The sequence below is a fragment of the Aythya fuligula genome, chromosome 17, assembly GCF_009819795.1.
Source record: "Aythya fuligula isolate bAytFul2 chromosome 17, bAytFul2.pri, whole genome shotgun sequence".
Classification (NCBI taxonomy): Eukaryota; Metazoa; Chordata; class Aves; order Anseriformes; family Anatidae; genus Aythya; species Aythya fuligula.
The window spans coordinates 5,253,099-5,269,493 of NC_045575.1; the positions used below are offsets into that span (position 1 = coordinate 5,253,099).

At 51.5% G+C, this 16,395-nt stretch overlaps 2 protein-coding genes across 2 annotated transcripts; one reads left to right on the top strand and one right to left on the bottom strand.

Moving 5' to 3' along the window:
* Position 1: 1 nt before the first annotated feature.
* On the bottom strand, positions 2-253 carry LOC116496313 (coiled-coil domain-containing protein 157-like). Its single transcript, XM_032199293.1, has one exon. It carries the CDS (start codon positions 251-253, stop codon positions 2-4), a length of 252 nt encoding a protein of 83 aa, XP_032055184.1.
* A 779-nt stretch (positions 254-1,032) lies between these two features.
* On the top strand, positions 1,033-13,689 carry SF3A1 (splicing factor 3a subunit 1). Its single transcript, XM_032199009.1, has 16 exons — positions 1,033-1,160; positions 2,375-2,487; positions 3,826-4,030; positions 4,851-5,108; positions 5,559-5,633; positions 6,296-6,446; positions 6,874-7,067; positions 7,703-7,820; positions 7,939-8,124; positions 8,504-8,625; positions 8,776-9,018; positions 9,718-9,928; positions 10,670-10,824; positions 11,641-11,742; positions 11,943-12,014; positions 12,935-13,689. Exons 1-16 carry the CDS (start codon positions 1,095-1,097, stop codon positions 13,034-13,036), a joined length of 2,373 nt encoding a protein of 790 aa, XP_032054900.1. The 5' UTR covers positions 1,033-1,094; the 3' UTR covers positions 13,037-13,689.
* The last annotated feature ends 2,706 nt before the right edge of the window (positions 13,690-16,395 follow it).

Genomic DNA, 16,395 nt, shown 5'->3' on the forward strand with positions numbered 1-16,395 from the left:
CTCACCTGTCTACCAGCAGCTCCAGCAGCACCACATGGGCGTGCTGGCTGAATTCGGGGTCTCCCTCGGCGTAGTCGTAGCGCTCCAGCAGCGCCGCCAGGTCCAGCTCGCAGGAGACTTGATCGGGGAACTTCCAGGAGGGGAAACGAGCGGGGCCGGCCCGGGAGGAGACGTCGGAGATGGCTCCCTGCAGGTCCCGCAGGTCGGCCCGCAGGCTCGTCATGCTGCCGGGGTGGCCCAGGAGGTGCGCCATGGGTGGACGGACAGACGGATGGATGGACGGACGGATGGACTGAGGGTGGTGGGGGTGGCACTGGGGATGGGTGGGGGTGGTGGGTGGGTGTCAGGGGGTGGCGGGGTGTTGGGGGATAGAGGGGTGTCAGGGGATGGGGATGTCAGGGGGTGGGTGCCAGGGGGTGGGGGAGTCAGGGGGGGTTTGTCGGGGGTGGGTGTCAGGGATGGGGGTGTCAGGGGGGTGGGTGCCAGGGGGTAGGGGGGTGTCAGGGGCTAGTGGGGTGTCAGGAGGGATTGTCGGGGTGGGGTGTCAGGGGGTAGTGGGGTGTCAAGGGGGTGGATGCTAGAGGAGTGGTAGGCCCAGGGGGTGTGGGAGGCAGGGGGTGGGGGTGCTAAGGGGTGGTTGTCAGGGGTTGGGGGGCTCAGGGGGTGGGTGTCAGGGGATGGGGGTGTCAGGGGCGATCCCGGGAGGGTCCCAGCCTCCCCTCCCCAAAACTGGAGGCTTCAGGGATAGGAAGGCGTGAGGGGGCTCCTCGCTTAGCCCCGAGGGGGTTTTGGGGGGCGCTGGGGGCCGGGGGGGGGCGCTCGGGGCGAGCGGGGCCCTGCAGGGGCCGGGCCTGGGCCGCGGCTTCGCGCCGCGCCCGTTGCCATGGCAACGTCCCCCCCTCAACTCCCCCTCAATGGTCCGCCCCGCGCGCAGAGATCCCGTCAGAGAGACACCCCCCCCCCAGTAAAGGAATGGAACAGCCCGAGGCGCATGCGCGCTGCTCCTCCGCCCTCACAGCGCCGCCTGGGCGCGTTCCGTCAGGCGCGGCCGCCATTTTGTCCGCGGGCGGCACCGAGCGGCACCGGGCAGCGCCATGCCCGCCGGGCCGGTACAGGCCGGGCCTCCGGCACAGCCGGCACCCCCCGCAGAGAGCAAACCGGTAGGGCCCGGCCCGGGGGAGGGGGTTCGGGAGGTGTCCCGGAGGGTCCGGGCCTAGGAGCGGCAGCGCGAGGCCCGGTTCGAGGCCTGGAGGCCGCCCTGCGCTGGGGCTTGGGGAACGGCGGCACCCGCGGGGCCCTCGGTGCTGTGCGGGGTCCGGGTCGGCCCCTGGGGTCTTCACAGAGCTCACAGTGGTTCTGGTGTTCCAAAATGTCCCCATTGAGACCTTAAAGCCGTCCCGTACGGCAGGGCCCAGCGAAAAAGCTACCCTCAGGGTGCTGGGGCTGCAGCACCGCTGAGGGAAGCAGCTTGCTGAGCTGCTATTGTCAATTAAAGAGCTTCTGATGTAATTTCCGTAGGGCTATGAGCTGTCTGTTCTTAAACGTTGATTCAGTCGGTGTGATTCTGGTTCCTGGCAGTCCCGTGAGCTCGTAGGAATGGTCCCCTGGTTGATCAGCACAGGCGAGTTACTCCTGCACGTGGTGTTGCAGGCGCTCCCCTTCGCTGCCCCTCAGCTCAGCATCTAAACAATGCTTGGGGTCAAGGCTGAAGGCGCAAAGCGCTGTGGAGACGTGTTTTGGTTCCCATGGCATGGCCTTCCTCCTCGCCCTGCCATGCCAGCCTCTGCAGCAGGTGCCCTTGACAAGCAGACAAACATCATCTCCCAGCCCTGGGAAGCTGGGGAGTGCCGTTACCTCGTGGGGCTGTTGATCCAGGTTGTTAAACTGGATCTTTGCCAGAAAAACTTAATGATTTGGGGGCTGGGGAGGAGAATACGCTCTTGTCCACCGTGGGGGTTGCAGTTTGGAGTACAGTGTTCTTACAGAACGTTCCTTAAGCATGGGATTTCAGACCAGCTTGTGAAGGTGTGTTAGGACTGCTATTCTAGATGCTATTCTATGAAGAAATCGAGAGAGAGAAATGGATTTTCCAACTCAACCCATTGAAAATAAACCCGGTGTCAGTTCACAGTCTGCCAGGCTGTGCTGTCACACCCAGATGCTGCTCTACAACGAGTTATTCAGTGTTGTTTGAAATTCCTTCTCGTGTTAGCAGTTGGGATTTGGGCTGTTTGCATTCGCTGCCTTCACTATTTGCAAACCCTGCAACGGAAGGTGTCTCGCTGTACCACCAGCGTCATCATCTTTGGAATAATTTTTGTGGTTATGAGGTAGCTGGACAGACAACTGTAAGAAAAATGTTTTTTTATTGCAGCCAGAAGAGGAGCCAAAAGAGGAAGCAGCACCGGCCAAGCCTGTGGTGGGAATTATTTATCCTCCTCCGGAGGTCAGGAACATCGTTGACAAGACTGCCAGCTTCGTGGCCAGGTAAACAGCGCGGGAGTTGGCTCCTGTTTGTGGGATTTTCGTGCAGCTCTTCTTCCAGTGCTGAGGTCTGTGTAGCTCCAGAAGCTGAAGCAGGTCACACAAAGGTTTCATGAGGATTGAGCTTGTACCAGTGAGGTTGTAGAGGTTGTGTTCTGCTAGAAAAGCACTGACAACAAATAAAATCCTTTGTAAATGCTGTGAGGTGTGCTGCAATGGCTAGCTAACAGCTCTTCTTCTAAATCCAACCCGAAGGGCAGACAAAATTCCAGGTAGAAAGGGAGCCCTGTTACAGGCACTTCGCTGAGCCATTAAGCCAGCAGCAGCTGTGGCTGTATTTTACGATGTGTAGGCAAATGGCAGATGAAGAACTCTGCTGCTTGCTGAGCCCTGCAGCCAAGTCCTGTCCCTGTGTACCTGCAGCTTCATAAACGGTGCCAGCAGCTGGGCCTGATGCTCCCCAGCTCAGCTGCCTCTCTCCCTTTTGCAGCCAGGGGAAGAAATGCACGCCTCCAGGGAGCGATCTTGCCCTGTCTGAGGGCAGATGGACTGCCTGGGATGTTTTCCCCTGCTGACTGGAATTTGCTGCTTGAGCTGTAGCACGAGTGTAGCTCTCACGGTTTGGGGAGGAGCCTAAAAGTGAGATAAATTGTGCTCCTTTTAGTTCCTTCTGTTTGCCACATGTCCATTCAGCAAACACAAGGTGTCAGTGCTGACAGTGCTTCCTCTGCTTTTGGGAGAGGCTCAGTGCCTGAACGAGACCTAGAGGTATCTAGGGAACATGAAGAGCAGCGTGCTGCTGCAAGCTTTTAATTTTCTTAAAAGTGCTCTTTGAAAATAACCGGCGGTTCGCTTGGATGGGAGAAAAGGAAATAACCCTGGCGGCTCTCCTGAGTGCATCGTGCTTCATTTCTGCATGGGCTGCTGATTCCTGCCTGCTCCTTGCATGACCTTTCTTGAAATAAAACCAGCCTCCAAAACTTGTCAGTCTAGTAGGGGACTAAACATCATCCCGTGAATCGTGTAATCCGCTCGGAGATGTTCGGTGTGAATGTAGCCCAACAAGACTGAAATACTTGTGTGCGTGTTGAACTGCCTCGAGAAATGTTCACTGTGGAATGTTAAAGGCTAAGTTAGGATGTGCACATAGCCAGTATGTGTATAAACACCTGCTGCGTTGGGTGAGAGTTACCTGGAGGTAGAGAGAGGTAAACTCCTGCTGCACAGGAGAGAAAAGTGTTCAGGGAATCAGCCCCTCAGAAGACAGGTCTTCCTATGACAGAAACAGGCGTTTGTACCTGAGTCGATACCCATTCGTCTAATCTTTTTTCCACCCTACAGAAATGGTCCAGAATTTGAAGCTCGAATTCGTCAGAATGAAATAAATAACCCCAAGTTCAATTTCTTGAATCCCAACGACCCTTACCATGCGTACTACCGGCACAAAGTCAGCGAGTTCAAAGAGGGCAAGGCCCAGGAGCCCTCAGCTGCTATTCCCAAGGTTATGCAACAGCAGCAAACTGCTCAGCAGCAGCTGCCACAGAAGGTAAGTGTTTCTTTTCACTTCAGTCAAGAACTTTGCTCTGACTGCTTGTTCCTCACACCCCGATGTTAAGCAGAAGAATACTAAGCAGAAAGATGGTGCAAATGATACATTTGCCATAGAAGGTGGCATGCAGGCATGGAATTTTGCATCTGGGACTTCCTTCTGATGCAGGTGTGCATCCCCCAGATGCTGGTATCTCACAGGTTTTGTGAAAGATCCAATATGTTGTATTGCTTAATCTATTTTAATTGCATTTTCTCATACTTAACGCTGATGATCACTTGGAACGTTTGACTTTAGGACTCCTGCCATACACAAATCCTTTAAAATCCCTTGGAGTTTAGTTTGGGCTTGTTGCATGCACAGTCTTATAGAAATGCTTTTTTTTTTTTTTTTTTTTTCCTGCCAGAAGGATCAGCTTGCCCTGGAAGTGTGGAATACAAAATGTTGCTTAGTTGTGTCTTTATACATATGGGATGGAAAAAGGGCACTGACTGAATCTGAGCCTTTTACATGCTTTGCGTGGCCAACAGCCGTGCTGCGTGACACTGACTGCAGGACTGGTAACCACGTGAGGGTTGTAGCAAAGTCCTGACGGTTTGCAGTGTTGTTAGCTGGTAGAACACTTATTTTACACTAGGCCTGAGGACAGGTGTCCAGATACACCTTACATTACTACTTTCTTCCATCCTTGCAGTTGCCAGAATATCTAAACTGACGTTACTTTCCCTCAGCAACTGAAGGAAAAATGGGCCCTCCCAAGCATTCAGTAACAATTTCTTGATGACAGTCACAGAGCTGTCTCCGTTCTGCTTCACAGGTGCAGGCCCAGGTGATCCAGGAGACTGTTGTTCCCAAAGAGCCACCTCCGGAGTTTGAGTTCATTGCAGATCCTCCCTCCATCTCGGCCTTTGACTTGGATGTGGTGAAGCTGACGGCGCAGTTTGTGGCTCGGAACGGGCGGCAATTCTTGACGCAGCTGATGCAGAAAGAGCAGAGGAACTATCAGTTCGACTTCCTTCGCCCGCAGCACAGCCTGTTTAACTACTTCACAAAGCTGGTTGAGCAGTACACAAAGGTACTCGTGGCAGTTCACCTGTGAAGCTGCTTTCCTCAGCAGCAGTGTTGATTTTGAAGACTACAGATGCTCTACAAAACAGACCAGAAATGCGTACAGGTCTAGGAGTCCGTCCCTTAAACCTTGCCCTTTAAAAAGAGATTTCTTGCACGTTGTTGTGGGCATGTGCAGTGCTGAATGCAGTGGGTTGCTACTTAAGTGTATCAAACACTACAGCAATATAAATAAAAGTTAAATTTTTAAAAATACTAACTATAGATAGAAGGGCAAAGAGTGAATATTTTAAGTTCAAGTACAAGGAATAATTAATACAGTAGCAACAGAAGAAATGGAACGTAGTCTCAGGGGTCTGCTGATATTTTTATCTATGTGGAAAGATAATAGTTGCTTTTAAGGAGACTTTGTCAAAAAAAAGAGTCGTTGCCAACTGTCACACAAAATATGTTTCAGATCCTGATCCCACCAAAAGGCTTACTCATCAAACTCAAGAAGGAGGCTGAAAATCCCAAGGAAGTCCTAGATCAGGTATTACATGAATCATTTTCCAAACTGTTAAAGCATTTCAGTTACACTTCGAATTCTCTCTTTGCATGCTTCTAATTTACTGGCATCCAATACAGATTCCACGTAAGATGGGTGTGTCCCTTGTAGTCACAAGGGTGACTTGAATATCAGGGTACTCAAGCTCACTTTCAAGCTCCTAGGCACTGTTTGTTCACGTGTGGCACTGCAGAGGCATAGATAACTGCATGATGCCATTTCTAAATACCTTTCCTTCTCAGACAACTTCACTGTGGCACCTCAGTCACTTGCAGTTCTATCAATATGTTTTTTTAACTTCTGTCTTCATCACAAAGGCTGTTTGTGCGTGGAGAGGTGACATCGCAGACTTTTTATTACAACCCTGTAAATTGTTTGCTGATTGTGAATCCTCAACAGTACACAAATCAAGTGGCTTGGTCTTAACTCAAGAAGTGTGGAGTTCCAGCTTTAGAAAACCATTATGAAGCTGGTGCAGTACTCTGCTCAATAGGCAAACTGTAAAATACAACTATTTCTTTGCTCTGCCAAGCCTCTGAAGTGGTCCTTGCACAAATGCCTTGACAGTGTTGGTAGGATAAACTTTAGACGCTGTACAGGTGATTATTGTGTATTTTTTGGTGCTAGCTTTATGTCTGCTTGTGCAGGTGTATTACAGAGTGGAGTGGGCCAAGTTCCAAGAGCGAGAGAGAAAGAAGGAAGAGGAAGAGAAGGAAAAGGAGCGTGTTGCTTATGCCCAGATTGATTGGCACGACTTTGTGGTTGTGGAAACAGTGGACTTTCAGCCCAATGAACAAGGTACTGAGGCTAGGCTTTGTAACCTCTTTGAAACACTGCTTCCTCTGAGTACAATGCTGGTTTTAGGCAGACGTGGGGTTTTACAGCTGTATATCCCTCAAAGATGAATGGGAAAGCCTCCTAATGACAGGGTAGGGCTGGATTTTTTTTATTTTTTCCTGGAGTCAGTAACATTCTCCTTGCACAAAGGGCTGCACAGGTGTCTGTTTTTCCACCTGCATCAGGACAGCAAGTACTGGGGGTTCAGCTCTGGGGCTCCCCAGTCTAAGAAGAACGTGGTCCTATTAGAGCAAGTCCAGAGAAGGGCCACGAGGATGCTCAGAGGGCTGGAGCACCTCTGCTGTGAAGACAGCCTGAGGCAGTTGGGGTTGTTGAAGGCCAGGCTGGATGAAGCTTTGAGCAACCTGGTCTGTTTTCTGCTTTGTAGGGAATTTTCCTCCTCCCACCACTCCGGAAGAGTTGGGAGCTCGAATCCTCATCCAGGAGCGTTATGAGAAGTTTGGGGAAAGTGAGGAGGTGGAAATGGAGGTGGAGTCAGATGAAGAAGATGAAAAGCAAGAGAAAACAGACGAGCCCCCGACCCAGCTGGATCAAGACACACAAGTGCAGGATATGGATGAGGTAGGTAGTCAACAGAATCAGCCTCGTGAGCTTTGTGACTGGTTTATGGTGCTCTTCATCTTCATTGCAATAAGTTCCTCAGTTTCTTGAGGAAATGAGATTTCTTTGCTTCTGATGGAATTTCAAAACAACCTCTGTCTGCCAAAACACTGTAATATGGTATTTTTAATATTTTTCGTGACAATACAATTTACAAGAGAAACCTGGGAATTCTGAAACCTAGGGATGTGAATTCGGTATTTCCGTGACCGAGTCTTTTAGGCTTTCTTCTACATTGGAGTCTGGAACATTTGAAGACTGATGAATTTTAGGCTCTTCCTCTAACCACAGTATATTAGCTGTTTTGCTGTTAACAAGGAAGAAGGCCATGGTTAACCGTAAGCCCCTGCTTGACCTGCTGTGGTAATGTGGAAGCTGAGGAGTACTTGCTTCCTTTATTTGGGTCTCCTGAATCTTTTAATTCCTGATTACCCTGAGGAATCGCTGTAGAATAGATGTCCAGAGGCAAAACAGCTCAGTTGCTTTGAAGCTGCGTGATTGCTCCTACCAGTACTACAGAGAAATTCTATGCAGTTCTCACATCTTTTGTGTGGGTGTTTGACTACTGGAACTTTATGACTTTTTTTTTTCTTAAGGGCTCAGATGATGAAGATGAAAGTCAGAAGGTTCCTCCTCCACCAGAAACCCCAATGCCGCCACCTCTTCCTCCAACACCAGACCAGGTCATTGTGCGGAAAGACTACGATCCCAAAGGTAAATCGGGCTGCTGAAGGCCAACTTCATTTCTTACTGTGTAATCACAAAAGCGTTTGTTTCTAGGCCACATCCTCTGGTGGTGTGTTTTTTAATGGCTGTGGTTTTGTTTTTCCAGCCTCAAAACCATTGCCGCCTGCCCCAGCTCCGGATGAGTATCTCGTTTCCCCCATCACTGGGGAGAAAATTCCTGCCAGCAAAATGCAAGAACACATGCGGATTGGTCTCCTGGATCCTCGGTGGCTGGAGCAGCGTGATCGATCTATCCGTGAAAAGCAGAGTGACGATGAGGTCTATGCCCCAGGTCAGCTCGAGCGTCTGACAAAGCCTGTAAAACCCACTTCCTAGATCAGTGCTCTGAACTTCTTAGCGTGCGTCCTCACTCCCCCTAGTTGCCACTGATAAGGACTGTCTTTAATGTAGCTTTCTGTGCTACGTCCTTAGTGTGCTGATTATATGGCTACTTTTTGTCCTTAGTACGTTGAAGCCCTTCCGCAGAGTTAAAGGCAAAGAGCATCGGCTGCTGCTGACCAGCCATCAGTTGCAGTCCCTCTCTGAAAAGAACGGCACTAAGCCAATGGGTGCCAAATAGATTAATGATTTGTTAAGGAGTTGTGACTCTCTGTGATCCTGTTTGAGTGGGAATTCTTACCTGAAGTGATACAATTCCTTTTTGCCTGTAGGTTTGGATATCGAAAGCAGCTTGAAGCAGCTGGCAGAACGCCGTACCGATATCTTTGGTGTGGAAGAAACTGCCATTGGTAAAAAGATTGGTGAAGAAGAAATCCAGAAACCAGAGGAAAAGGTAGAGTGGGAACGAGTTCTTGTAGTATTGTGAATGCTCAGAGAGAGGGGTCTTTTTGTTCTTGCTGTAAAACTGGTGTCTTGATCTATTTGTAGCTCTCCTCGTGGTCTCTGTGGGCTGGGGTTATTCTGATGTATTTTCTCCTGTCAGGTGACCTGGGATGGCCACTCAGGCAGCATGGCCCGCACGCAACAGGCTGCTCAGGCCAATATTACTCTTCAAGAGCAAATTGAAGCTATCCATAAGGCCAAGGGACTGGTGCCAGAAGATGACAGCAAGGAGAAGATTGGTCCCAGCAAACCCAACGAAATGCCCCAGCCTCCCCCTCCTTCATCAGCATCAAATCCCCCAGCGAGTGCTCAGCCCATCACATCTGTGCCTCGTCCACCCACAGTAAGTGCTTGGGTGTCTGAAAGTAGACAGCTGTGGCTGTAGTTAATTAGAAAGGAGTCCTGACAAAGCTCAAGGGTTATAGCAGGCCACTGGCTGGAAGCAGATTTTGGGCGAAGTTAGTGTTTCCAAACGGCTCCTAGGCCTTCAGAAGTTCCCTGTTGACCTTGCTGTTAAAAGTGAAAATAAGACAGAAGTGAAATCTCTCATCCTTAGCAGTATCAAAAAGACTTGATCAGCTGGGCTGGGGAAAAACGTGGGTGGTGCCTCCTTGGAGGAAGGAAGCATGGCTAATAAATGCATGGGTGGGGGCCTCTTTTTTAATGTAAAAAGACGTGATGCGGAAAACGAAAGCAGTGGCAGGTGAGAAATCACAGATGCCTCACAGCCCCAGGTTCCTGTGCACCGGGGGATCTGCTGTGACCCTGAGAGCTCCTGCTCCAGGATCGCCGTGTGGCTCGCGGCCTGGTTCCTGAGTGGTGAGGGAAGGAAGAACTGCTTGATGTGTTAATGAGGTTTCTGTGCCTGTTTACAGGAAGCTCGGGCTGGCCATACGGTGAGCACGCAGAGGTTCCCAGCAGGTCTTTGCCCAGCAGGAATCCTCAGTGTGTTGCCTTGGTTATTTTAATCAGGACTGCAGACAGCACTGAGATGATCATTGCATGCATCTGCTAAGAAAAATGACCTTCTCTCTCTCTCCAGATGCCCCCTCCTGTTCGTGCCGCCGTTGTTTCTGCTGTTCCCGTCATGCCTCGTCCCCCGATGACTTCTGTGGTCCGTTTGCCTCCGGGGTCTGTCATAGCCACCCCTATGCCACCAATAATCCACACCCCACGTATCAACGTTGTCCCCATGCCGCCCTCCGCCCCTCCCATCATGAGCCCCCGCCCGCCTCCCATGATCGTGCCGACAGGTCAGTAACTTCAGCTCTTTCCCGTTAATTGTCAGCCAGTTCCCATCCAGCGTGAGCTTGAGCTTTGATTCCCTTCTTCTTTTTGTGCCTCTGATAATGGTAACCAGGACTGCAAACCACAAATCTCATCTTTAAGGACTTTTCTTGCGTTTAGTAAGACTTAACCTGGCAGTGCTGCTTCTGGGCTTCAGTGTCCCCACTTGGTGTCCCTGGGGGTCTGACCAGATGAATGCTGGGGATCTGTGCTGCTTTCCAACAGGGACCAGAGTAAAGCTGATCTGCCAGCACCTCGCTGGGTGTTACAGCTGGTTAGGGAAGTTGCTGCTGCATGAGGAAGAGCTGTTGTCTGGCTCCATTCCTCATAGTGGCTTCGTAGCGTGAGGTGATTTTAAGTTAAAAAGCACAACATGAAAATGCTTCTTCCGCTTTGTCCTTTTTTTTTTTTTTTTTTCTAAATTGAAGTGCTGGCACCGCTGCATGCCAAACGGAGAGCATTTTCTTTTCTGCAAGATCTGCAGGAAACTCTTACGCTGCTTGTTGTCTTTTCCTGGACTGTTTCCCAATATAAAAGATCTAATGTTTAAAGTTTGCATGTTGCTGTTGGTTGTGTTAACTTCCTGCGTGTATTGTGGCGTTTATTTTCAGCCTTTTCCAGTTTGCTAGTAGAGTTTATGTAAGGGATTATCTGCTGTATACTCGGTGGCTGACTGCAGGTTGTGCTTTTCCCCCATCCCGTTTCAGCATTCGTTCCAGCACCTCCCGTGGCTCCGGTTCCTTCCCCAGCCCCGATGCCCCCTGTTCACCCGCCACCACCGATGGAGGATGAGCCGGTTTCAAAGAAACTGAAGAGTGAGGACAGCCTGATTCCAGAGGAGGAGTTCCTGCGCAGGAACAAGGTACACGTGTGGGCTGGCTGCTCGGTCAGGCTCCTCACCCTGCCGGGCTGTTTGTTCAGCCTCCTGTACCCAAAGGGGATGTAAAGTCCACTGAGGACACAGAGGGGAGCTGATGTGCAAGTATTTCATGAGACAGTGACTTTCTGAGAGGGCTCCTTCCTCGTGTCGTACCTGAATGAGCTGAACTGCCCTATATTTTACTGGAAAGAGCAGCAGAGCGCTGCACACAGAAGCCTGGTGAGATGGTACTCTTCTGTAATTAAGGGCAGCGAGAAACAGGTTTACAGTAATGTAAAGAAGAGCTAATGCTGATAAGCTTTTAAGCAGAAGACTGCTAAGCTGGAGATGCAAGGAGATTTAATATATCAATGTCAACATGGTAGTATGGTAATGTGACATTCTGTAACAACGTGAACGGGACGTTGGGCTGAATTCCTTCCCGAGCAGTGGCATCAGCTAGGGTTGAGTTTGAAGTCCTTTGAGAAGGGAATGCTGTTTTTTCTGGACACCTGCACTGCGGAGCTGCCTCCTGCTTAATGCTGCTTGTGTTCCCTCTGTGATAACTCAGAATGCGTGTGATGCTTGGTGAACGGCAGCCTAACGAGGGACTAAGGGGAGAAATCCAAGTAAAGGTTTTGTTTTGGTAACGGCAAACTGACTTTCTCAATATTGAGACAAATAATACTTCTGTGTGTTCACTGAGCAGTCAAGATAAGCAATTAGTATTGGGAAGGTCTATAAATACTTTGTCTGCCCCTCTTATCACAGCCCTGAGCCTCCTTGCCTGTGAGAGACGTTATCTTTGTTTCCTTGCAGGGTCCTGTCACGGTCAAAGTCCAGGTTCCCAACATGCAGGACAAGACAGAATGGAAACTGAACGGCCAAGTGTTGGTGTTCACCCTGCCGCTGTCAGACCAGGTATGTAGCTTATTAACCTGGCCTTTATCCCTTGCTCTTTTGTTGTGGAGCATCTCCGTGTTGAGAGTTGCATGACAGAAGCTATAAAACTGGAAATTCCCCACGCTGTGGCCTCTTGCCAGGCTGTGTGGCTGGGGTTGCAGTGCTGGCTGTCTGTATGGTGTGGAAAAAGCCTGAGGAAGCTCTTTAATTCTTCGTAGGTGTCTGTTATAAAGGTTAAGATCCATGAGGCCACGGGGATGCCAGCTGGGAAACAGAAGCTGCAGTACGAGGTGGGTATAAGTCCTTCAAACGCTGTTGGTGTGTTGGTGCTTTCTCAAAGAAAACCTTTTCAGGAAAAAAAGTTGTGCCCACTGAGATATTGGGAAGAGCAGAGGGAATGGATTTCCTGTCTGTACAGCACACTTGGTTACAGTACTGTGTGCTACTTCAGCAGGACAGGCCTCTAGGAGGTGGCATCAGTGGAATTTCACATCCTCACTGTTGCAGATGAGGCCTCAAAGCCTTAATATGTTCTCTGAAATCAGCCTATTTTATTGAGGGGGTGGGGCTGGTTGTGATTTTTTTGCATTTAAATACAGCATTTTGCCCCTGCTGTTCTGTCTCACACTCTGGAAGGTTGGGCAAGAATGTCTTGAAACCCTGGGGACTCTGAAAGGATTTTCACCAAAACACTGAAGGGAAAAGAGGTCTCTTGAGACTGGAGCTGTTGTTAAAAAGGAGCAGGGCCTTTCTCATTTGTTTTCAGTCATGCATGTGCCCAGGCAGGCACAACCTGCTGCCTAAGCAGTGAACTTTGAGCTCTTACCTCCCCAGGAATTTTTCCGTGGGCAGACAGTGTTAACCCTTAGCAAGAAATAAAAATTATTTAAAGGATTAAAAAAAAAAAAAAAAAAAGGAGGGGGAACTAACAGGCTTCATCTGTTGTGGCAACTGATTCTTTCTGTATTCGTAGAGGTGTCTATTGTGTATTGCCAATTCCTACAATTGTGTAATTCCCAGCCTACCACCTCTTCCCATGCCAGTCTTGTGAGACTTTGGGACCTCTCCAGGCTTTATCCAAGCCTGCAGTGTTTTGTCATCACTCCAGTTTGAGAGTAGGGCCAGGAAGGCTTTGTCTGTGTGGGGTTTTGTGGGAAGGGACCATTAAGGGTTTCTGCTGTGACCGTTGTTTATTTCCTTTTCTCCTCAGGGCATCTTCATCAAGGATTCAAACTCCCTGGCTTATTATAACATGACAAGTGGCTCTCTGATTCACCTGGCACTCAAAGAAAGAGGAGGCAGGAAGAAATAGGAGCCGTGGAGCCCGGAGACGTAACGGCTCCTTTGTCACTTGTGTAGCCCCAACCATTCGAATCCTCCAGCCTTTTAGGGGCCACCGTGACAAGCTGCAGACTGCCTACCAGCTTGTTTGAGAAGAGAGACTGTGAACCCAGTGCTTGGGTGGCTGAGGAGAGGGAGGAGGCTGGTAGAGCCCTGAAAGCTGTGCAAGTGTAGTGAGCTAGTACGTAACTGCAGCGGTCTGTTAGTGATCGATGCTTTGCTAGAGTGCTGGTGTCCAGGTTTGCTGTCTCCCCGGTAAATTCCCCAGAGAAGCCACATTGAGGTCATGCCCAGCTTAGTCTAGATCCATCTTTGAGGGATTTATACTGACCAAGAACATCATCTGTCTGGCCACAGTGGTTGCTGCTTTATTTAACCCTTTTTCTAATTGAAAACTTCTTTCTCAGTGTACTTGCTAAGCCCCTTGTTCTTTTTCTGTCTCAAATCTATCCGCAAGAGCCTCTTGCACTGACCCTGACTTGGAGTTTTATCCTTTCTCAGTGTAAGTGTGCATGGCTGTCCCTCACGATAAAGGAGATCCGGGACTGCATGCTCAGCAGCTTCGTGCTTGTTCTGTACAGCTCGTGATTTGTTTTAATAAACACGCATCTCGGTGCGAGGTCCCGTTTGTGGCAGCTCTCGTTCTTGGGGGTTCGGGCTTTTTAGATGGAGGTGGGCCTGACTTCATAGCTCTCTGGTCCTGGATGGGTTGTGGGGAAGTGCACTGGTCTTTAAAATCAGTTATTTTATCCAAGGAAAGGCTTCAAGAAAAGGGTTTTGTTAAAATTTTCTCAATGCTACCCGTGTGTTCCCAACCATAACACACACACGTGTACTCAGGTTTGTGTAGGGGTATAGCGAGGTGGTTTTGAGCTTAAATCTCATTAGTAGGAATTTTCTTGGAAGGGTGTTTCACACTGCCATGCAGTTTACATCCTCTGGTTCTGGAGAGCATTCAGATCCAGAGATCCAGAGAACAGATCATGCCCTTACCTTCCCTCGAAGCTCTCTGGCAGTTGGAAGCGCCCACAACCCAGGCACAGCGAGGCCAGGTTGAGCTGTGGGCAGGTAACGAGGTGGCCGAGGAAGGTGCGCTGTCTGCTGCTGCCCCTTACAGCCACATCATTTGGGTACCTCTGCTCTTTGGGGCCAACCCAAAGCCACGGGTTTGTTTTGCTTTCTTTTGTGCAGCGTCCAGGCGTCACAGAAGGATCCTGTTTACCTTATTTTGTGCTCTGGGGGACGGAGAGATGAATCAGGAGTGGAGAGATGACATCCTACGGCCTCCTGTGTGCTCATGGTGGGGCAGGCAGCCGAGGAAGCTGCAGGGAAGGTGCCTGGCACGGGCCCAGCCCAGGTGGCTGCTGCTTCTCCTGCTTCTCCTGCTCCTCCAGCTGCCGCAGCTGCCGGGTGCCCACGTGTCTGCGAACGCAGCCCCGCTCCCCTCGAGCCGCAGGATGCCGAATTAAATCGCTTCTCTGCAGGTGTGGGCAGGCTGTTTGGGTGTACGGAGGATGTGGGGGCGCGCCTGCCCCCCAGGAAGGCAGGCTTATGGCTTTCCTCTTGCTTCTAAAAACTAGACAATGATCATGGGGTAGGGTTGGGACAACGGGAACGACGTTTTCATGGGGGAAAACAAAACGGGGGGCAGAGCTTGGAGCCACTGCAGTGGAGGTTCGCTAAAGCAGCGGGTGAGTAGCTCGCTGGCAGTGCTGTTTTCCAGAGCTGCTAAAAACTGCAGAGAAAGCTCTGAAATGGAGAAGTCACATTTCTGCACCCTGCGTAGGACAGGACTGTATTTAAGGTCACGCAGCTCTTTCTCTTTCTTTTTTTTTTCCCTCCTCTGGCTGCACCCACTGGTGCTGTGAGCAGCCACGGTGCTTGTGCAAGAAGAACCCGGCCGCCCTGCCCAGCCCGGGGCCGTTCCTCGATGGCTCCCGCTGGACTCGGCGCTGACATTTCCAGCCTCCGCCGCAGCCAAGCCCCGTTTCTCAGCCTGGCAGGGCCGAGCACCCAGCCCCACGCTCCTGCAGGAAAACACCCGCCGGAGCGCTGGAAATAGCTCCGGTGGAGCCCTGCCAGCAGCGCTTCCATCTCAATATTACAGATAAACGTTGTAGCAGGCCGTCCGCGTGTATCTCCTACAAAACAACTGTTATCAGAGCTTCTCGCTCTGCTGCTGAGGACCCGCAGCGTGGGGGGGCTGGAAAAAAATCAGGATAGGGCTTGGGGGCTGCTTGCCATGATCCCTGTGCCCTGGGTTCCTCAATAGCTCGCTCACCGTGTCTCCCCTTGTAGGAGGGGTCTCGATTTTTACAAATCTCGGCTGTTTTTGCAGAGGGTGGTGGCACAGCGAGCTGGGGACTCCCCTCCTCCTGCAGCCCAGGGCTGGGCCGGGCCCTGCTGCGTGTTTTGTGCTGTATTTTTAGCCAGGGCCAGGCCAGTTCCACCAGTACGGGCTGCTGGCGGCAGCGCCCTGTGGGTTTGGCAGCCTCCGGGGAAGCCGCGGGGTCTGGATGCGGAGCTGCCTGCAGGGAGCCTGGGTTTTTTGGGGGAGCTGCTTCTCCCCGTGCTTTGGGGCCCCTTTGGCTCTCAGCCTGGCTTGCAGCATGCCCCGAGAGGGGAAACGAGGTGGGCGCTGGGCTTTGACGCCTGCCACGCGTGCTGCCCATCCCAATTCCCTCCAGTTCCTCCCAGTTCCATCCCAGTGCCCCCCTAGTCCCATCCCAGTTCCACCCCAGCCCGCTCCCAGTTTCCCCTGGTGCCCCCTGGTCCCATCCCAGTTCCTCATGGTTCCCTCCCAGTGCTCCCCAACATCCCCCAATTCCACTCAGTCCTCTCCAGTTCCTCCCAGTCCCGTCCCAGTGCCCCCCAGTTCCTCCTGGTACCATCCCAGTGCCCCCCAGTTTCTCCCAGTCCCATCCCAGCACTCCCTAGAGCCCTACAGCCTCATCCCAGTGTTCCCTAATCCCATCCAAGCACCCCCCAATTCCACTTAGTCCCTCCCAGTCCTGTCCCAGTGCCCCCCAGTTCCTCCCAGTCTCATCCCAGTATCCCCCAATGCCCCCCAGCCCCATCCCAGTCTCCCCCAGTCCCCCCCAGTTCCTCCCCATCCCATCCCAGTTCCCCCCAGCGGAATCCCAGTCCCCCCTAGATCCCCTCAATCCCATCCCAGTCTCCCCCAGCTCCCCCCCCAGCCCCATCCCAGTCCCCCCCCAGTCTCCCCCAGTCCCTCCCAGTCCCCCCACGCAGCCCCGCCCTCCCCTACCACTACCGGGCGGGCAGGCGGAAGGAGGCGGGCCCTCTCCCTGACTGACACCTCCCTCCCCA